The 22,295-nt window shown below is 48.0% G+C and overlaps 1 protein-coding gene across 5 annotated transcripts; it reads left to right on the forward strand.

The window, feature by feature from the left end:
• The first annotated feature begins 905 nt into the window (after window positions 1-905).
• Window positions 906-22,107, forward strand: Eif2d (eukaryotic translation initiation factor 2D). Of its 5 annotated transcripts, XM_063272531.1 has the most exons (16): window positions 906-1,175; window positions 1,985-2,175; window positions 3,657-3,740; window positions 4,234-4,324; window positions 5,129-5,236; window positions 7,142-7,356; window positions 7,929-8,046; window positions 9,771-9,816; window positions 10,589-10,692; window positions 10,802-10,951; window positions 11,284-11,373; window positions 12,599-12,694; window positions 14,298-14,418; window positions 17,301-17,475; window positions 19,680-19,796; window positions 21,974-21,992. In XM_063272531.1, exons 1-15 carry the CDS (start codon window positions 1,120-1,122, stop codon window positions 19,745-19,747), a joined length of 1,713 nt encoding a protein of 570 aa, XP_063128601.1. In that variant the 5' UTR covers window positions 906-1,119; the 3' UTR covers window positions 19,748-19,796; window positions 21,974-21,992. The 5 variants fall into 5 exon arrangements, 4 of the variants coding, with proteins under 4 accessions (XP_063128601.1, XP_006249852.1, NP_001017489.1 ...); XM_006249790.5 differs by lacking the exon at window positions 19,680-19,796 and having other exon boundaries at window positions 21,974-22,107; NM_001017489.1 differs by lacking the exon at window positions 21,974-21,992 and having other exon boundaries at window positions 922-1,175; window positions 19,680-19,849.
• Window positions 22,108-22,295: the final 188 nt, after the last annotated feature.

Here is a 22,295-nt window from a genome sequence, read left to right on the forward strand (position 1 = left end):
TCTTCAGTTCTCAGGACCACAAACACTCCGTTCTAACTGTGACTACTTAGCGGCTCAAGGAACAGGAGTCTGCAGGTAATGTCCTCCTCTAGGCTCCTCAGCCTTTGGTTTGAAGTGGGGTGCTTCTAATAAAAGCCCGGAGGTTCAGAGGTATAGAAGTCGGGCTAGTAACTAGGCCCTGGTATACGACAGGTAGAGATTGCCAGGCACTTTGGACAGTCAATGTGAAATTAGTTAAGCAACTGGGATGCTGTTGCTGCTGACGACAACTATGATATGATGACTGTTAGTGAAAAGGCACTAAGCTCGGAAGATCTGCTAAGCAAACGCTAGTTTAATAGAACCCAAGCAACCTAGGTTTAAGTTTAACTTAAGCCTCAGCTTAAATCCTTGCCCTTAGAGTACACGGTTGTTTCTTTCAGGGAAGCCCCATCTATGTTATCTGACTCTGTTACTAGTCGCCTAGGCAAACCGGGATCCAGAGTGGAGTGTGTTCCTTGTCGCTGGTATTATTATCGCGTGCAAATTAAACATCAAGGAGAAAAAAAATCCTAGTTGAAGCCTTCAGTTTACAATACCATGTAAAGATATGAATAAATAAAAGCCTTTAAGCATTTAAAAGCATTTTTAAAAAAGGAAAAAAAAACACCCAGGATTCAATAAAAACGAGCAAGTTTAATAAAACATGAATTCAATTAACTTTGCGGACTTGAAGGCTGACGAACAGACTGCAAGCTGGCAGTTTCTTTGCAACGCTGTATCTTAAGCAGACCGGGGAGAAGAATAGACTTAGGACGCTGTTTGCACAGCTGGCGATTACTACAGACGTGCTGGCTCGTAGCTACACCTGGTAGGAAGTGGAAAACCGGGACCGGAAGTTCCGGAGTCCGCCCTTCCCATCCCACCCGGCGTGCGTCAGTTCCGGGACTAGGACCGGCCAGCATCAGGTCTAGGGCTGTAAAGCTACGTGCCGGGGTTCCTAGCCGGCTGCTATTTGGCGCCGAGTCCTCAGCATGGCTGCCTCCAGGGTTGAGGGCCGGGGAGCTGCCACACCCTCGTTTTGTTGACCGCCCCTGGCGTCTGTGCTCTTCTTGTCTTTCCTGGGCCGCTCGAGCAGACATGTTCGCTAAGGCCTTTCGGGTCAAGTCCAACACAGCCATCAAGGGATCGGACAGGTGAGGGAGAGCGTATTTTTACTTAGTCTAGCGAGGCCCCTACACATGTAAGGCTGCACGTGGAGACCCCAGGGAGCCAAGCAGGGATGTTAGAAACAGTTTTGAGGATAAAGTTTGGGGTTGTCTCTTTTATCTTCCAGATGGTCTTTTGGGCAATAAAGTTGAGTTAGCGTGTACTGGGCTCAAACTAGGTTTTGTGGAAGATGTAAAATAAGGGAATATAAGCACCCCGTCCTCCACAGAGTTTAGAGCCCACGGGAGAACTCAGGTGGTGTACCAAAACTAAAAGTATACAGGGAAACGCCTTAATGGTTATTCCTGGCCGGAGGGACCAGTGCCGTGAGGTGGCAGAACATAAGGAAGCTGTGGGAAGGAGAGATGTTAACTATCCCTTTTCAGTCAGTGTCATAGACACGGATAGCTCCGCAGGGATTTTGGAACCAACCTTCTCTAGGTATCATTCTTGGTGCCATAGTAGCCTTTTAATCAGAGGTTGACAGATTGCCAATCAGTCTAAGACAGGAGTGGGGAAGGCATGTGAGGTCATCTATGTTTCCAATGACTTTCCAAAGACTAACTTCGACTGTTCAAGGAAAATATTGTTTCGATGGAACAGTATGCCCAGGAGGTTGTGAAAATAGACGAGGTAATGAATAAAGAGAATAGGTTTTGGGGAGGCAGAGAACGGGGCATCAGGAACCAGGCAGTCTTTCTTCAGCCTTTATGATTTGTTTAGTCATCCTGAATGTCTGTATTTATTAACGTCCATCGAGAAGATACCATCCATGGTGCTGGTGTGCTTTCTGCAGGAGAAAACTTCGGGCCGATGTGACAGTTGCTTTTCCCACCCTCGGAACAGATCAGGTCTCTGAATTGATCCCTGGAAAGGAAGAACTAAACGTTGTGAAGTTGTACGCTCACAAAGGGGATGCAGTGACTGTGTACACGAGTGGTGGTAACCCCATCCTATTTGAACTGGAGAAAAACTTGTATCCAACAGGTGTGGTAATAAGATCGAATGCCCTGACTATAGTCCTCGTGTAACACTTATGATTCTCTGTTTATTTGGTTTGGTATTCGTTATCCCTCAAAAACATGCCTTTTCAGATAAAGTAATACAGAGTTTCCCCATACTATTCCTAAGGATCTTTTCAGACCTAATGTTTTTCAAACTGACCCTTTCAAGACCAGAAATTGCCCTAAGAGGGATAAAAACAGACTTAAAAAAAAGGGGGGGGGGAATGGCAATGCAGAGTTGTGAGATAAAGGAGCCTGGAGTATTGGGAGGGTGTTGAGGTGTTGCAAAAGATGGAATTTTAGAGCATGTAAAAGAAAATATAGTGTAAACCATCTATAAAACTTTTTCTTTTATTTTTTTATTGGTTGTTTTATTTATTTACATTTCAAACACTCTTTCCCTTCCTGGTTTCCCCTCCACAAACCCCCTATCCCACCTGCTTCTATGAGGCGCTTCCCCACCCACCAACCCATTCCCACCTCACCGCCCTAGCATCCCCTTAACACTGGGGCATCAGCCTCCACAGAACCAAGGGCTTCTCCTCCCATTAATGTCAGATAAGGCCATCCTCTGCTACATATGCAGCTGGAGCCATGGGTCTGTTCCTGTGTACTCTCTGGGTAGTGGTTTAGTCCCTGGCAGCTCTGGGGGATCTGGTTGGTTGATAGTTTTGTTCTTCCTATGGGGTTGCAAACCCTTTCAACTCCTTCTGTCCTTCCCTTAAGAAGGCTTTTTCTTAACACAGTGGAGAAAATGTAGGCTCTGGAATGAGCTGCGTCAGTCACACACTTCTCGTGGGCTGCCGCTTCACAGTGGGTTTTCCCAGTAAGAGTCTCTGCTTTTTATCTCTGTCACAGATCTCCTTTCTCTTTTCCATATCAGCGACACCTTTGTCCCTCCTCGGGGCTCTTCCTCCTAGGCCGATTCCAACTCTCCCTCCAGTTCACTGCTGTATCTGAAGACGAATACAGACTTCTTTTCCTGTAGGAGTTTTATTGCTCAGTTACTATGAAAATAAGGACTCAAAATATAAATACGAGAAAGCTTCAAATTTTCTCATAGACTGGCTGTCTGTTTTGGGGTCATTTGCTTTTGAAGTCATGCTCGAGAGATGGAATATGAGGGAACACAGGCACCCACGGGGTTAGAACCCTGTTCTCCATGGAGTTTAGACCCTGGATTTTAGTTCACTGTGGTCATTTTCTGCTGGCCATCCTGCAGTAGTAGCAACGGGTGCCACCAAATGTCAGCAGTTCCAGTTCCCAGATGTCATTAGGTCTCTGCTTCCTTCCTGAAGGCAGCCTCGTTAGCAAGGCTTTCTGAGCCTCTGTAACCTTGAACCAAGGTGTTTTTGCTTTTCTTTCTGAATTCTGATTAAAGTGAGCAGCACAGTGTATGGCTTTTCTAGATCTCCAGCAGGCAGTGCTTATTAATAAGTGTTTCCTGGATCTCTCTTGGTACAGTGTACACACTGTGGTCCCATCCTGATCTTCTACCAGCCTTTATAACATGGCCTCTGGTACTCGAAAAACTGGTCGGGGGAGCAGGTAAGAGAACTTTTCTATATTCCAGTTACTGCTTGAAATCTCTTCAGTAATTATCCGCCACCTTATACGGCTTCATTTCTTGTGTTCTCATGTTGAAAACTATCTACTCCCTGTGTGGGGTGTGTGTATGTGTGTGTGTGTGTGTCTGTGTGTGTGTGTGTGTGTGTGTGTGTGTGTGTGTGTGTGAGAGAGAGAGAGAGAGAGAGAGAGAGAGAGAGAGAGTGTTATTCCTCTAACTTATCAGTGAGTTTTCTGGACATTTCTGATTCTGTTGTAAGCTGTTTATGAGTAATACGAAAGCAGTTTGTGACCTGCCACATGCTGTAATTTAAATCACTAGGGAACTTTAGCAAGTAGCGGACCATACTCTTATTTGTGAGATCTGAAATGGAGGGCTGGTAGTGTAATTGACATGTGTCAAGCAGATGGCTGTATGATAAAGCCAAGCATGGAAATGATGTTAAGTAAGTTGTCCTATTTCTATTTGCTACAGATTTGATGCTGCCCGGGGTAGTGGTGCCCCCTACTGGTCTGCCTCAGGTACAGCAAGGCGACCTCTGCGCCATTGCCTTGGTGGGGAACAGGTACTGTGTCAGACAATTGCCTTTTGTGCGTGGTGTATGTGTGGTGACCAGAGGTACAGAGGAGGTGGAGGAAAGTGACCGCTTCCAAAGCACACGGGCCAAGAACTGAAAGGAAAAATAGTTTCTCCTGAAGGAGTAGATAGCCTTGGTGGATGGCAGCAAGCCTGTGGAGAGCCTACAGATCTGATACGCATAGGAAGCTTGCTGCTGCTGAATGCTTACAACTCACTGTAGAGATAACTTTAGATTCATAGAGGAACGGAAGAGAAGGTGCAGAGTTCCCAGCATGCAATGGACACATCTCATGTGACCCATTGTAGTCATCACAGCTAAGGGTGTTGTCCTAAACTGGGACGATACTGGGACATACTCAAGCCTTTCTTTGTATCTCTGAAGGGTTGGTTGTGTTGTTGTTTTGTTTTGTTGTGAGTACCTTTTCCCATTCAACGGTCCAATCTACAATAAATACCACAGTGTGCTTAGCTGTCTCTCTTTAGCTTCTTGTATAGGTAACACTCTCTTGCCTTTCATCGTGTTCAACACACCCCCAACTGCATCACTTCTCCTGTCTTTCCATGGAGATGTAGTTACACACAGAGTTTGCCTATCCTGATCCACAGCGGGACGGTTTGTAGTACGTTCACAGAGTCTCAGAGCTTGCTGCTGCTGTCTTAGGCCAGGCATCATGCCTGCTAGAGGGGAACCGTTCCCTCACTGACTGAACTGGCCCCCACCTCCTACTGCTCCTTTATAAAGAGAAACCAAGAGTCATTGCCTGAGCCTCCTCCCTGCCCTCCTCCCTAGAGCGCCCGTTGCAGTCGGAGTAGCTGCCATGTCCACAGCTCAGATGCTGGCTTCAGGCCTGAAGGGAAAAGGCATCTCTGTGCTCCACACTTATCAGGACCACTTGTGGTGAGTGCAATGAAGTGGGGTGGGGGATGGGAGCCGGGTGGGGAGGAGTCACAAGTGCAGGGGTTTGTCCAGGTGCATCCTCCTGTAGCTTGTCGGCTCCAGGCTGCCATCTGCTGGCCAAATGTGGGAGAAACACATTTTTCTTTGTCTAGACCAGAAACTAGAGACACCTTTGGTTCCTTTCTAGGCCTGGAATTGTCCCAGGCGGTTGCCCTGAGCTTAGGACTTGTTTGCCTTGTCCTGCAGTGTGATGCTGTCCGTATAGTACTAGCTGTAGTGGCTTTGTCCGTCAGGTACATTTTACACATCATTTGGTCCCGAGCAAGTGCTTCTGAACCCAGTTGTCAGCGGATGACAACTGATTACTGTCCCAGTATCATCTCAGAATTCTCATTATGGAACACACATTCTGCATATAACAATGCATATGCCTATAGTCCTAGGACCTAGAAAGCTCACACCAGCGCTTCTCAAGTTCAGGTCAGGCTGAAGTACGTAATGAGACCCTATCTCAGCCTACCCCCTCCCCCTAGCCACCCCCCCCCCCCCAAATAACCCACCAAAACCCAAAAAACATAGATTTACTACTTTTGAGAAGAACATTTATTGTTTGGGAAAAGTGACCTCAACCGGACAAGGACCAGGTCTGTGGCTCTGAAATGGATCGTTATTTCTGGAAAGTAATCCGTAGTAAGAATCCTGTCACTTAAATCCCCCACTTAAAAACATTTCTCTGGTCAGGACAGCCTACACATACTATTTATTAATAAGCCCCATTCAGTGCTACTGTTTGTCAGACTGACAGTAACGTTTAAACGAGGTAATCTTGGTCAAGGGACTCACACTTTGTGTGCGCTGCTCTGTGCAGCCATGTTTCTTCCTGTCTTAAGGTTGAGGAGTAAGCCACGCGAGTCTTCACATTAGACTGCACTTGTTTGATCACAGCATCCATGGGTTTTGTAGTTCAGGTGTTTGTATTGTGTTAAATAGACTAAACCCTGGGATTATATTTCACCAAACTGGTAGAATCTTAATCACTCTCCTCCTCCCTCCCTCCCCCTTCCTTCCTCCCTCCCTTCCTCCCTCCATTCCTCCCTCCCCCTCCCTTCCTTCCTTCCTTCCTTCATTCCTCCCTTCCTTCCTTCCATATAGCCCAGGTTAGCCTCAAATTCACTATGTAGCCAAGGATATTTGAATTCCTGGTCCTCTTGCCCCTACCTGCTGAGGGCTGGGATTACAGGCATGCGCCACCATGCCCGGTTCTTTTGCTTTGTCTTTTGAGTCAGGGTTTCTCTGTGTAGCTCAGCCTGCTCTATAGGTCAGGCTGGCCTCGAACTCACAGATCTGCCTGCCCCTGTCTCTCAAGTGCTGGGATTAAAGACCTGCACCACCACCTAGCTCCTATTTAACTCAATGGTTTACTAGTTTTTGCTCTTATGAAGGGAACACTTTTAGTGGTTTATCTTTAACTGCCTTCTTTTTCCTTAGCTGTTATGTTGAGAATTGACTCGGGGCATTGCCAGTTAGCAAACGTCTTATGCTAAGCTCTTCAGAGACAGAGACAGAGACGGAAAGAGAGAAAGACAGAGAGACGCAGACACACAAACACACACACACACACACACACAGAGAGAGAGAGAGAGAGAGAGAGAGAGAGAGAGAGAGAGAATGAGTGTGTTTGTATTTTGGAAGCAGCTCAAGCTAGCCTGGACACTGCAGGGTAGAGGACTTTCCTGGACTTGGAGTAATTGAGTAGCGTTGAGATGCACGGACATGGGTTGGCTGCTCTGGGTTCCTCTGCCTGTCAGCTCTACTGACTTTAAACACCTGACTTGACTCTGCCCTGGTCAGGGCCGGCGAGTGTTGTAGCTACTGCCTGGTGTTTCTGACATCAGATTTTTCCAGGAGATCTGGAGACAAGTCCTCTCCACCTGCCATTGCCCCACTGGATCCCACAGATAGCTGCGAAGAGAAGGCGGACCTTGGTCTGCACGGAAACCTGAGGAGTCTGAGCCTGGAAGGAGAAGAGGAAAATGGGCAGGTTCCTAACCCAGAAGCCTCTGATGACCCCAACTCCAGGGCCCTGAGCCAGGACTCCGTGGATGGCAAGCCCCTTCAGGGTATGGCTTTCATACCCAGGGTGGAAAGCCACACCTGCCTTTCATGTTAGAGTAGCATTGCTGTTCTGGGAGAGGAGAGCAGAACCCTTCTTTGGGTGGGTAGTAGTTCTGTACTTCTTAGATAAAAATGCCCCTATGTGCCTGTCAGTCTGCCATTTGGATAGTTCCCAGCCATGAATTCCTCAGGCTTCTAGTCCTAATGAGGGTGGCACTGTGGATTTGGTCCTCCCTGTGGGGCTAACTAACCCTTAAAGGATCAGTACTCAGAGACTGGAAGGGACCCAGTGAGATGGCTCAACAAGCAGCAGGTAAAAGCACTTGCTGGGCAAGCCTGACTTCCTGAGTTCAATCCCCAGAACTAACTCATGGTGAGAGAGCGGAGAGCTGACTCCTGGAGCCTGTCTTCAGACTGCCACTCACGCTACACACACACAAAGTCTACAACCTGGCAGCTTTGGTGCCTAGGGATGGGCTCCATTTAAGCCAAGGTGACGTGAGAGGGCCGGAGAGTCTGCTGCGTGCCCCAGGTCGTGTGGCTTCAGGAAGGATGTGGTTCTTTCCTTTCCTTGCAGAGCAAATGGATGAGCTGTTAGAGCAGTGCTTCCTGCATGCTTTGAAGAGTCGAGTCAAAAAAGCTGACCTCCCTTTGCTCACCAGCACGCTCCTTGGCAGTCACATGTTCTCCTGCTGGTACGGAAGGCACTGCTGAGGGGTGGGGGTGGGGCTGGGCTCCAGATGCAGCCTCGAAGTTGTTCTTGGTGGTAAAGGAAGACAGGGGTGGTGGGGTTGGTTGGGTGACGTGCTGTGGGAGAGCAGAGAGTCGACCTGGCAGGTAAATTAGGTTCTTGGCTTCAAAACCTTCCATTTTATCCAGTGAAAGGATCCTAAGATTAAAATTCCCAAGATCCTCTGACTGCTCTTCCTGCTGAGGTGTCTCTAGGCTGTCTCTCCTGGCATACACTACAAGAGTTCCTGAACACCTTTGTCAAGAAGCTCTCTGTACCACTCCACCCTTCCTGGGAGGGAGGAGAATAGGTGTGAAACCTACCCCACTGAGAGTGTAGCTACCAGGAAAGGGAGTGTTTAAAGATGGAGCCAGTCAGGTTCAGCTCTCACCTCCTCAGCATATTTAACTAAGGCAGATTTCACGTAGTCACAGCCTGACCTATAGCAAGCACCCGTCAATTCTGTCAGAGCAGGGTCTTTTCTGAATATCCCACAACCTGGTTTGTGACTCACGCCTATAATCCCAGTACTTGAGAGGCTGAGGTAAGATAGATAGATAGGAATGAGTCTAAAGGCTGGTCTGAGCTGCTGAGTGTCAGATCAGCCTGGCTTACAGTGAGGCTCTGCCTTTAAAATGAATGAGTGGGTGAGAGAGAGAGTGAGTGAATGAGGCCGCCCGGTGGCTCTGCCTTTTAAATCAACTCCCTGTACTCACAGCCTGCCCTGCTTTACAGCAGGTGGTGTGCTCCTCGAGGCACTTCTGTGTTTGAAAGTGGTAATTAATCCAATCTCTTCCTGTCTATGCATGGCCTTAAGGTGCCCATGTCAGTGGTGCTGTTGGGATCCTTGGTATTTTATTCACAGTGGGTTGCAAGTGACTTGGAAATGGGCTTCTGGAACTTTTTCTTGAGCTGGTCTTGAGTGGGTGCTATGATGGTCTCCCTCACAGTCCCACTGCTACTGAATGTTGGGTTTTGAGAGAAAATGTAAGCCCTGAGGAGAGAGAAATCACAATTTTCATTAGGAACCTCTATCCCCAAGTACCCTAAAACTGCTTTTGGGCAGGCAGAGTAGACTGCTTCTGTGAAGAGGCAGATAGTAAATAATTTAGTTTTTCAGGCCATCGTGGTCGCTGTTTCAGTACTGAGGTGACTGAGACAACAGATAGGGTGTGGCTGTGTTAGTAGGCTCCAGAGTGAGGTTGTATGAACTCTGATATAGCCAGGCTTCCCTTCCCTTGGGGTGAGCTTGCAGTTGGTAAGGCTCACTTTGAAGTGGAACTTGTGAGGCCACAGGAGATTCTCTGGTGTCAGAGGACTCTAAAGCTATGTTTGATTACAGTGGTCACTAATCACATGGGGCAAATTAAATTGAAGTTAAAATTCAGGTTCCCCAGTCACAGTAGGTGTTTCAAGTGTTTCATGGCCACACAGATGACTAGTAGCTACCATATTAGACAGAGCTGTCCCGTTACCACAAAAGTGCCATTGGATAGTTCCGACTCAGAGTAGCCTGTAAGCCCTGTCTGTTTCTGATACCACAACTGGCCAGAGAGCTCTAGAATGGTGGCCTCTTTTGGACTCTGGGGGAGGCAAAGACAGTCTGAGAAGGTTACTTTGTGTCAGGCAGGTATCATTTTATTTATTTATTTATTTATTTGGTCTAACTTGCCTTTTTATCTGTCTTAGTCCTGAAGGACAGCAACTGGATATAAAGAAGTCAAGCTATAAAAAGGTAAGCGCCTGCACCCTTTTGCAAGTCTACACAGTCACAGTCATGTGATGGAAGATGGATGTGGGAAGCCCTGTACACAGGGCTCAAGTCAGAGCTTAGAAGCCTCATGATTGTAGGTGCCGTGGGATAATGAGACTCTCCTTGCACCCAAGCACTCTCTCCTCTCTCCCCGTTGGCGCTTTTCTTTCTTTTTTTTTTTTTTTTTTTTTCTTTTTTTCGGAGCTGGGGACCGAACCCAGGGCCTTGCGCTTGCTAGGCAAGTGCTCTACCACTGAGCCAAATCCCCAACCCCCGTTGGCGCTTTTCTATCTGATTAGTCTGACAGCTTCACCAGTTAGGTTAGCAGCTTCTTTTTATTACATTAGTTTTATTTTTAATTATGTGTGATGCACGAGATCTGCTGCCAGAGAAGGCTCCTGGGGCTGGGTTTACAGGCAGCTGTGAGCCACTGAACGTGGGTGCTGGGAATCACACTTGGGTCCTCTGCAAGAGCGGTGCGAGCTCTTGCCCACTGAGCCCCTACCGTGAGCTCTTGACTGCTGTTCTTTCTTCAGCCCCCAGGGTGAGCTCTTGACTGCTGAGCCATCTCTCTAGCCCTCCAGTAGCTTCTTGCTCCTCAAGTTGCGGGAATGTGTGTAATCTTTCGGTTCCTAGTCTAACGACAGCAAAAACTGGGTCACAATGCTCACTCCCCACCTCGCAGCAGACCTGGCCCTCCTAGGTGCTCTGTGGGCAGAGTCAGTGAAGCCCCTATACTGGCCTCTCTCCCCAGCTCTCTAAGTTCCTGCAGCACATGCAGCAGGAGCAGATTGTCCAAGTCAAGGAGCTGAGCAAAGGGGTGGAGAGCATTGTGGCTGTAGACTGGAGGCACCCGAGGTAAGTGCAGGGCTGTCCCTGCAGCTCGGTTGGTTTAGGGACTGGGCCACAGACCCGGCTGCCCAGGCGCTGGTGTAATGTGTGCTTTTGTTTTCTTTGCTGGGTTTAGGATCACATCCTTCATCGTCCCCGAGCCGTCCCTGGCTTCCCAGACTGTCCAGGAAGGTAGCAGGGAAAAGCCCTATCTCCCTCCAGATATAAAATCCCTCTACTGCGTCCCTGCCAACATGACCCAGCTCTTCCTGGAGTCTGGCCACAAGTGAGTTTTGGGAGACTCCCATTGCTCCCTACGTGGTTTGCCTGCACTTTCCCCTTATCTTGGGTAGTGTTTTCCTGTGTCTGGTAAACCTGTTCTGCCCGTCTTCCTTCTGAGTCACACCCCCTTCCTGGGGGTGGCTTTTTGGGTTAGGAAGATGAGAGAGTAAGTCTCAATCTACAGTTGCATTTCATGTAGCCCTGCTTGTCTCCCTCAGGAAAAGCAGAAAAGGAAGGCAAGAGCTAAGGAAAGTGTCCTGCTGAGCAGGGAGTCTGAATGCTTGCAGTTAGACCCCAGGTCCAGCTTGAACTAACCTCTGGATTCTTCTCTCCTAGGAAGGGGAGCACCCTCGAGGGCAGTGAGGTCCGAAGGATCATCACTGACTATGCCAAGAGAAACAACCTGGTGGATGCAGACAACAGGAAGTGAGTGGGGCAGAATCAGGATAGACTGTTTTGTTGGTCTTCATTTTAATTGGATATTTTATTTATTTACATTTCAAATGTTATCCCCTTTCCTGGTTTCCCCTCCAGAAAGCCTCTGTTCCATCCTCCCTCCCCCAGCCACCCACTCCCTCCTCCCTGCCCTGAGATTCCCCTATGCTGGGGCGTCGAGCCTTCATAGGACAAATGGCCTCTCCTCCCATTGATGTCCGACAAGGACATCCTCTGTTACATACGTGGCTGGAGCCATGGGGCCCCTCCGTATGTACTCATTGGTTGGTGGTTTAGTCTCTGAGAGCTCTGGGGTGAGGGGGTGGGGTCTGGTTGGTTGATACTGTTGTTCTTCCCATGGGTCTTTGTTTTACAGACAGACAGTAAAGGGTGCAGGGAATGGGCTTGCCAGAGAGCTCAGTGAGTAAAAGCACTTTCTGCCAAGCCTGACGGGCTAAGGTCAACCCTCAGGACCCACACGGTAGAGAGAACCAACTTCTGCAAATTGTTCCACATGTGCACCTAGCATTGTGCACTTGTAGACACACACAGAGACACATACATAAATGTAAGAACTTTAGAACCAAAGGATGGGAAGGGTTCTGGAATGGAGAGTAGACGATTACAAGCAGCTTAGAAGCAGGCAGGCTCAGCGTTTGCAAACCATGGGCTGTCGCCTGGAGTTCAGGTCAGTCACATGGTGTCAGTGTGGTCCGTAAGCTTAGTGCACACATCTCAAGTATGTCCACCCCTGATGTTCAAGTGCATATGGCTGTTGTCAGGAAAAGTGCAACCTTGGAAGTATACTGATCAAAGTCATCGTGGGTTTTTGCTATGACTTTTCTTAGAAATGGCTACAGCCCGAATTATTCAGATATTATGCAACGGCTCAGTCCATGCATATACACTGTAATGACCACAGCGGATAGCACTTATACCCAGTCCTTCCTTCCTTGCTAGCCTGCTGACCGAGACCAAGCCTTGAAAGCTATAGTCACATAGTGGAACTGAGCCAAGAGTCCTGGTTTCTTCTTCCCACATTTTTTTCCATCATTTACTTCTCTTTGTCCTCCCAATAGTGGGCTTTCCTTCCTGATGGCCTCTGGTCCCACAGCTCAGTGATCTGGATGGCGCAGAGGGCACAGGTGATGGGCGCTCTCAATTTGGTTACAATGAGATTGAGTCTAAAATTGCCCTAATGCCTGTTTCCCTGTAGTCTGGTGAAGTTGGATCCCATCTTATGTGACTGTATCTTAGAGAAAAATGAGCAGCACTTGGTCATGAAGCTTCCGTGGGACTCTCTCCTGACCAGGTAACAGGGACCTGGAGTTCCTTTCACTTTTCTACACCACTGCCCTTAGCATCTACCCCAGAATTTCAGAATGCTCACCACCCTCTTTAGTCTGGGCCTGTGACGGAAACATGAGTGCTGAGTTCAGATCTCCAGGACCCATGTAAAAGTAAGCTGCGGCCGAGTACATATGTAACCACGGTTGGGGAGCAGAGTTCATTGGCTTGCCAGCTCAGCCAGGCTGATGAGCTTCAGATGCAATGGCAGATTCTGCCTCAAAAACAAGGTAGAGGCTGCTTGAGGAACCCAGAATTGACCTGGACTCGACGTGCATGCACCCACAGACATCCACCCCAACAACTACATACGTACCCTCTGCCCATACAAATCGTCACTATTTAAGTCTGTGACTTCCTTTCCATAAACATAGGCTTGAATAATTCTGATAAGGAGAGCTTTGGTGAGTTTGAGCCATTATGACATAGAAGAACATGACAGAAAAGAAACATTAACTAGACCTAATAACTTCAATAAAAGAACCACTTAAGGCTGGGGAGTTGTCTTCAAAGGAAAGATGCTTGATACTTTTTGTTCTGTAGAGCCATAGCTGAAAATAATTCCTGTTGGGATGCAGCAAAGCGTGTAGCTCATGCCGACCATCCCGCCACGGTCTCTGAGTCTGCTGGAGCACAGCCTCATCTAGTGAAGGGTTAGGGAGCTCTGTGCCATGACGGCAGACTTGAGTTGACTTTCTGGTTTCGTGTTTTGTTTTGTTTGTTTGAGATGAGCTTAAGGTGGCCGTGAATTTGTGCGTCTGGGTGCTGGGTGCTGGGTGCTGGGTGCTGGGTGCTGGGTGCTGGGTGCAGGGTGCAGGGTGCAGGGTGCAGGGTGCAGGCATGAGCTACTGTAGAGTTGAGTGTTGTATAAAGATACATTGTTATTAAAGGTTGCTGGGAGCTGGCTCAGTGGGTAAAGCCTGGGTCCCTGAGTGAGTGCCAGTACCCAGGTAATGCCAGCTCTGTAATCCGAGCCCTCCTGTGATTGATGGAGACAGACATAAGGATCTCTGGTACATAGCTCATGGGTCGTACAGCTGAAAACAAGGGGACCGTGTTCCAAACAGTGAGAGCCGAGGACTGACTGACTCCTGAAGTAGTTCTTAACCTCCACACGTGCACCCTGCCGTGCAGGTGCTTGCACTCCTCCACACAAGCACACACAAACATACATACATCACTTCATACACACACAGACTCGTAAGTAAAAACTGCATTGCTAGAGCATGTGACACATGTGAAATAGCACGTGGAGGCTGTAAGCTGGTGGGGTACATTTTTTGAGTAACCTCCTGTAAGTAGTAACCTCCTCAAAGCAGACAACGGATTCCCGGGAGGCCTAGCACGTGGAGAGTGTCCGGGCACTCAGGTCACTGTTGTTCCCGTCTCTGAGGCAGTGGATGTCAGCTTTGACTACACCTGGGGAGCTTTGAGACACTGAGTTCATTGGTGGTGTCAGTGCAAATCAGTTTGCTACAAAAACTTGGACTTAGTACTTGTGGTTGTAGGATGCAGACAAGATGCTGTCTGTTGCCTTGATCTACTTATGACTCAAATTTTCATTTTAGGTGTTTGAAAAATCTGCAGCCTGCCTACCAAGTGACATTTCCTGGCCAGGAACCCATTATAAAGAAAGGGAAACTCTGTCCAATTGATATCACCCTTGTACTGAAGACTTATAATAAAAAGGTAATTTAAAAAATATTGGGGCTGGGGCTGTGCAGTTCAGCCACAGAGCTTATGCTTAGCCTATGCTAAGCCCTGGGTTCTGTCCCTACCACCACCCAGAGAAGAAAGATCCGGTGTTTGGGATCTTAGTTTCCCTGCTACGGTCTGGTTTGTTGATATGATTGTAGGCTTTTGGATTGGAAGAGACCATGCTGGGTGCCTGCACTGGTCCTGGGTGAGAGGCGTCATTAAACTGCTCCTCCTGCCCTCTGGAAAACTTGCTAGAGCCTGTTTGAAAAGTGAATACTATTTTAGTTTGAGTTTTCCTTGGCACTACTTTATAGGCCTCTATCTCTTACAGTTTACCTCTTGGGCTTTGCTCAATGAAAATAGCTTGTAAAAATTTCAGCTTGTGAACACGAAGTTGTGGGAACAAATTGTAACTGCCCTCAAAATGTGTCGAATGCTGTCCTCTGACAAAGCAGCAGGCACCTTTATTCTGCATATCTAGAGGAAAAAGAAAGACAGGTCGGAATCCTGAGCCCCCAGGCTTGGGCTCAAAACAGAGAAGTTGGCAGACATGTGGTTCTGGGCTGAGGCTTTGGATTCCATTGTGTCCTTTCTCGTTCCTTGACCTCAAGCAGCTTACTGAGCACCCAGTGCCTCAGTCTCCTTCTGTGAGAATGGAGGTAATACTTGCCCTCAGTCTCCTTCTGTGAGAATGGAGGTAATACTTGCCACATGACCTCATGAAGGCTGTGCGTCAGCCAGACGACTTAGCAGAAAGTAACCCCTAAAGGAGACCCACTCGTGCTAACCTTACCTAGCAGTAATTCATGCCAGACATTACACCAAACGCTCTTGTACATGTAAAGCACGAATCTTTTTTCATAATAGAATTGTCCAGAAATGAAGTCGGTGCTTCATAAAGTGATGAGTTGCTTTCCAGAGGTCGGCAAGGGAAGGTTCTTTCTTTGTGGCCACTTGTTGGGGCAGACATAGCCAGGGTTTCATGCATCAGGAGGAGACTGACTTTCTGATGTGTCTCTCAAGCCTCTTAGAGTCTGAGCATGTCTATAAGCACAGCTTTTCAAAAGACACTGTATAGCAGCCCTCCCCAGCCTACTCTGGTAGTAATCCTTGGTCATCTCTAGCTGTTTCAGGGCAAGAGGAGGACTGCAACTTTTACATATTCATTTTTAATTTGTATGTTGTGGGTGTTTTGCCTTATGCATGTCTGTGTGCCTTGTGTGGCTTGGTGCCTGTGTAGGTGGGAAGAGAGTGTTAGATCTCCTAAGACTGAGGTTATGGACAGTTGTTAGGTGCCAGGAGGGTGCTGAGGCCTCTGGAAGAGAAGTGTTCTTTTTTTTGGTTCTTTTTTTTTTTTTTCCGGAGCTGGGGACCGAACCCAGGGCCTTGCGCTTCCTAGGCAAGCGCTCTACCACTGAGCTAAATTCCCAACCCCAAGAGAAGTGTTCTTAACCACTGAGCCATCTCTCTAGCCCTTGATTGTGGTTTTTATTACTATTTTTATAAAGGATTCATTAATTTCTATTTTGTGTCTATGGGTTTTTTTATCTGCATGTGCCTCTGGATACTACATGCATGCAGTTCCCGTGGAGGCCAGAAGAGGGCATCAGATCCCTTAGAACTGGAGTTAAAAGGTTGCGAGTTGCCCGGTGGTTGCTGGGAGTTGAATGAACTTAAAGGTCCTCTAGAAGAGCAGCAAGTGCTGTAAACCACTGAGCCATCCATCTTTTTGACCCTGAGTGTGGTCTTTAGAAAGCACTAATGTCTTCCTTTTCTGTTCTGACATCACATACTTCTCATGTGTTGTTAATGACAGAAAAGCCACGTTGACTAGCTATGTGATCTTAAAGGACTGTTGTCAGGTACAAAACACCCTTATCGTCAACATCGTCATCATCATTATTGGAGTTGGGGAGGGCGCATGCATGCTGCAGTGCATGTATGGAGGTCAGAGGTCAGCTTTGTGGTATCAGTTCTCTGCATCTCCCTTGTGGGTCCCAGGCACTGAACGCAGGTCACCAGGCTTGTGTAACAAGCGCCCTTACCCACAGAGCCAGCTCCCAGCTGTCAGTTTCTTTCTCAGTTGGGATAGTTTTGTTTTTGTGTTTAAAACAGTCCTCACACAGCCTGGTGGTACCTGCCTCTAATCCCAGCGTTCAGGAACAAAGGCAGGGGGATCCCTGAGTTTGACACCAGCCTTGTTTATACAGAGAGTTTGAGGCCAGTCAGAGAGACACAGTTGAGACTCTGTCCTTAACCTTTGGAGACACATACTGCAGTGTCTGTCTATAAGCTGATCGAGGTATAGGAGGCTTTGTTGTAACGTGATGTAGGCACCCAGAGTGGATGGGGTGTGGGTAGACCCAGGCTGCCCGTGGGCTCACAGCTGTGAGATTGGTAATGGGCGTGTATTCCACCACATGGTTACACTTTTTTGTGTTTTGTTTTGTGTTAGTCACATGCCTAACTTGGAGACTGAGTCTCCTAATGTAGCCCCGACTGGTCTAGAACTCACTATGCAGACCAGGCTGCCCTCAAACTCTAACTCACAGAGGTCCAGCTGCCTCCTGAATGCTGGGATTAAAGGCATGCATCACCATGCTTGGCACCATACTATTTTATTTATATTTTTAATTCTCCATGGCTAAAAACCCTTAAATCTATGTCATAGATAGGATGTATCTGTCAACACAGATATTGAGTGAGGTAGAGAAGGTCATTTTAGAAACATGAACATATAAATATTTGGACAGAAAGGCACTAGAGTTCCAAGACTAGAGAACCATCCTGGAACCTGGGTGAAGTGGCTGCCAAAAGGCCTCTTAGAGCAGAGAGCATACCACGAACACCCACTGTCAGCTTCCTGTCCCCAGGTGACTGTGGTCCGGAACTTGGAGACCTATGGTCTAGATCCATGCTCAGTGGCCGCCATTCTCCAGCAGCGATGTCAGGCCAGCACCATCGTCTCTCCTGCCCCTGGGGCCAAAGATAGTCTGCAGGTGCAGGTCCAGGGAAACCAGATCCACCACCTCGGCCAGCTATTGCTTGGTGAGTAGCCCTTCTAAGAAGACACACTGGGTGGCTTAGCAAAGATCCTGCCTCCGACTCACTTGACTCTAACATCTTACCTGTGCCCATACAGTCTGTATGGTGGGTCTTCACAGTGGTGCAAGAGATAGACATTCTGTAGAAACCGTATTCAGGTTTTAAAGTCTGGACTCTTCCAAAGCCAGCATTGGCTAGACAGTCTGATGAAATGCTAGGTAGCCGCAACAAGAGCACGCCCCCCCTTCAGTCATGTGACCACAGTAGGAATCCAACCAGACGACTACATTATGCTGAGTCACTTAGCTAAGGTGTATTTAAGCTTGGCCGGATCATGTGCCTTCTCAATTTGCCATGTTCTCTCTCTCTTTCTCTCTCAATTAAAGTAATTTTATATGAGCATGGGTGTTTTGCTTGCATGTGTGTCTGTGCACCATGTGTGTGCCTGGTGCCTTCAGAGGACAGAAGGGGGCGTCAGATCCCCTGAAACTGGAGTTTAAATGTGAGCTGCAGCTGTGAGCTACCAGGTGGATTGTGGGAGTTGAACCTGGATCCTCTGGAAGGACAGTAAATGCTGTCAACTGCTGAGCCATCTCTCCAGCTTCTCAGTTTACCCTATTTTCAACTTGCAATGGGAGTAGTACGGGACATGACTCATCAAGGGGCAGCAGTCTCCATTCATGTGTGCCCAGCCGCGCCAGTTTGTAGCAGTGAGCAGATGAAGCCTGTGTCTGCTTCAGATCTTTGGCCCCTTCACAGTCACTGCTCTCCATCCTACAGATCCTTAGCTTTCGTTCCCCCTGATCTTCCCTTTGTAGAAATCACGTGGTGAGCTCCAGCAGTGCTGTCACAGGGATGTCCTTGGTTAGACCTATGCTGCAGGACTGTTGCCTGTACTGCAGATGGGGAAACCGAGTCCAGAGAAACTAAGTACCTTGTCTGGAGCTCACCTAACTCTTAAGTACTGTAGCAGGGCTCTGAATCTTTATTCTTTAGAACCAAAGTTCCTATGATTCCTCTCAGTCTTCTTTGCCCTTCATTTAAGTCCTGCCCAGTTCTGCCTCAGCCAGCTTTCTAAAGTAGTAATCTCGACACTCTCCTTATAAGGCCTTTTGTCTTACCCGTGCCTTCAAGAATAAGTCCCTGTCTTTGAGGAACAAGCCTCTCCCAGCCTGCCCTGTTTTCCCTGCAGGCTCTCTCCCCCACTCCTTACACACCCTAACTCTACCCCAGCCACTTTCCTACTGTTCACAAATACCCTGGGCACTTGACATCTCCCTTCTTTTACCTGCCGTCCCCTTGTGTTGTGTGCCTCATAGCCCTGGTCTTGTCTGTCCTCGCAGGCTCACCGGCTTAGCTCGGGGTAGCCCATTCCCTTTGAATGTAGTAAACCTTACCAGCATCAGTGCTTCCCCATTGCGGTGATGTTTCTGATCAGACACTGATTTTTTTCATGTCATGTCTGAACCCTCTGCAAAATAGAACTCGAGATAGACCTTGTGTTTTTCAAGCCTGTCCCACAGTCAGGACGGGCACATAGCACATGCCTAATAAGCAGAGATATCTCATGCTATGACGGCCCACAGCAGTTAGCGCCCAACCCTGAGCTCCTTCATGTGGGGGCTTGGGACTAAGAAGAGACAGAAGACAGTGGATGAACATGCACCTGAACAGACACATGGCCTTCCTCTCAGCACATCTAGAGCAGTGGCTCTAGCTTGTGGGTTGTGACCCCTTTGGGGTTGAATGGCCCATTCACAGGCATTGCCCAAGACTATCAGGGAAAACAGATATTTACACTATGATTCATAACAGTAGCAAAGTTACAGTTACAAAGTAGCAATAAAAATAATTTATGGTTGGGGGTCACTACAACAGGAGGACTGTATTAAAGGGTCAAAGCAGTGGGAAGGTTGAAAACCACTGATCTAGCTGGTAGCCAGCAGGTATAAATGACCAAAATGCACCCTTCACCTCAGTGTGTGGTAAATGATCCAGTTCAGAAGGTGTCACCAGGTGAGCTTGGACAGGATGTGGAAGGTGGGTCATGTGTTGGAATCACAGGTCCTTGACAGAGGGAGGAGCACACTGGGCTTAGTGGATAGGGAGGGTCAGGAGGTTACAGAGCCCAAGGGACGTGGGAAACAGGGATGGGCAGTAGGGACTTGAGACCAGGCCCCGCTGAAGATTTTCTCTTTGGATTGTAGAAGAGTATCGGCTCCCTGGAAAATACATCCAAGGCCTAGAAAAGGCCCCCAAACCTGGCAAGAAGTGACAGACTCATTTTATGCAGTGGATCCCATGGGAACCCAGGTTCTGAGCTGGTAACTGATATGAGCATTTTCAACTTTTGCAAATAAAAACTGTAATTCTTTACTGAAAGTTTTTCTTTCAAATCTAAATCTGAATCACTCTTACGTGTTACTTAGTGAAAATGTTCATGTGGTTTCTGTGATTGAGTTCATGCTCCACACTAGAGCCAGGGAAGTCCATCCAGAGCACAGCAGGCAGAGCGTTCCTGCTGCTAAAGCCCCTCTACCAGATAGACCCAGCTTCCTACTTACTGCTCCTACAACCTCATTAACCTCCTAGGCCCTGCCCTGTTGTCCCTTCCTGCCTCTGTTGGGTCTGTCCATAGAAAACAGCCCGGCTGTTTCTCTGTTAACAGCCACAGCAAACAAAACGAGTTAACTCTGAGCTGCAGCAGACTTTAAGCCAGTGGACATAAGAACAGTACAAACACAGAACACGGGTTTCTATGTGACCTTTATTCTTCCCCAGCTCCATACAGCACGCTGCCACCAATGAGTAAGTTTGCAGTGTGACTCCAAGATGGTAGCTTTGCTGTCATGAAGTCTTAGAGGAACAATGCCTTCCTTAGCCCCAGCTTCTTAAGCTTGGGTTCATGGACAGGCTCTTCAGTCTGCAGAGGACTCAGGAATTCCCTAAAACCACTGCATAACAGAGGACCTGTGTGTTCATCCGATCGCACATGAGTCAGTGTTTAAAGCCAGCCCTCATCCCGCGTTGGTCTGTGCAGGTCATTTCTCCATCTAGGGCTCTCAGTGGAGACGGTAATAAGAGCTGTGTAGTTATACACGCCTTCTGTGTATAACTTGGATTTTACCGTTAAGAATGAATTACTTTTTATCTTTCTCATCTTTTTACACACTGAGGTAAAAGAAGCTTGCTCATCTTCTGTCCAACAAGTAACCCATTTAGACCTGGGAAGGAAGGAAAAGGAAGGGAGGGAGGGAGTGAGGAAGGAAGGAAGGTAGGGAGGGAGGAAGGAAGGGAGGGAGGGAGGGAGGAAGGAAGGAAGGAAGTGTTCTTGTTGTGAAACCAAGAACAGTCCTTTTCCCTGGGAAGTAAATCTCTTACTCTCACTGATTCTGTCTGCATGGACTGCACATATGGGACCTGGAAGTACCTTCCAGAAGGTCACTCTAGCAGGACCCTGTCACAGCCAGGCCTTTGCACAGGGCTGTGCTCGAGGAGTGGCGTGTGGACGGTACTGACAGTTGTCCCTTGTCAAGCACTGAGCTGCCATCTCATACCCTCCTCTGCTTTGCTGCCGTTGGAGGGGCTGAGCTGTGCAAGTTCAAATCCCTGCTGGACGCAAAGCCCGTGAAGGGCTTCTGCTCTTCACTGTGGCACTCTGCTGTGCCAGGCCAGGCCTGTGCCGGGCTGTTTCTTCCAGGAATAGCGACACATTAGCACTGAATCACCTTCCTCTCCCCTCTGTGGGTGGCGTGGAGATATGTAAGAGGGTGGGGCTGAGTCAGACTAGAATGGATTCTCTATGTAGTTATTAGCCGTTTTTGTTTTCCTTTTTGAGAAACCTCTTGTTAGTTCCTTAGCCCAGTTTTTAAAATGGATTGTTTGCTTTCGTGACTTTCTGGGTTTTGAGTTCTGTATTCTGGACCTTATCCTCTGTCCGATGAGTAGCTGGCAAAGATTCTGTCGGCTTCCTCCTCACTTGGTTTGTTTCCGTAGCTGGTGGAGGCTGTATGGCAAGGGTGACCAGGCTAGATCTGGGGCTGGATATGATTCACATAGTGGGGACCAGGCAAACCCACCTGGTTGGATCTAAAACAAGATGTGCAGGACCAGGCTAGGCAGAGGTTGGATGTTGGCTGAAAGTTTTGGGTCTAAGCTTGATGTAATGGCAGATACCTTTAATCCCAGCACACAGGAGGCAGAGGTGGGCAAATCTCTGGTTTGAGGGCAGCTTGTTTTATATAGTGAGTTCAGGACAGCTAGGGCTACACACACACACACACACACACACACACACACACACACACACAAATTGTGTGTATACATGTGATACACATTTGCCAAAGCATACATGAAGAGGCCAGCAGAAGACTTGTGGGAGTTGGTCTCTCCTTTCACTATGTGGGATCCAGCAGATCAGACCCAGATTGGCAGGCTTGTGAGTAAGCACCTCTTTACCCACTGAGCTACCTCATCTGCCCTGTGATTGGCTAATTTTAAGGATGCCTGTTGGAGAGGGGCAGAACTGGATAAGCTTTGAAGAGCCCCTGCAGCCTGAAGCCACGTGCATTGCGAGATACACAAGCAACACTGAAAGGTAGGTGGTGGTTTCCCTAGTTAAAACTTTATGTGGCTATTTCTTAAATTTAAAGAGATTTCTTTGCTGGAAATCAGAGGGGCCAAAATGCAGGCTGCTTTGGGACCAGTTCAGCCCTCTCTGCAGCTGAAATCATCAATGACACATTCACATCATTGTCGTCATCATCGTCATCTTCATCGCAGTCAATACTTTCAGAGGAGAAGTGCTATTATCTTTGTGTCCA

Source organism: Rattus norvegicus, chromosome 13 (assembly GCF_036323735.1).
Source record: "Rattus norvegicus strain BN/NHsdMcwi chromosome 13, GRCr8, whole genome shotgun sequence".
Taxonomy (NCBI): Eukaryota; Metazoa; Chordata; class Mammalia; order Rodentia; family Muridae; genus Rattus; species Rattus norvegicus.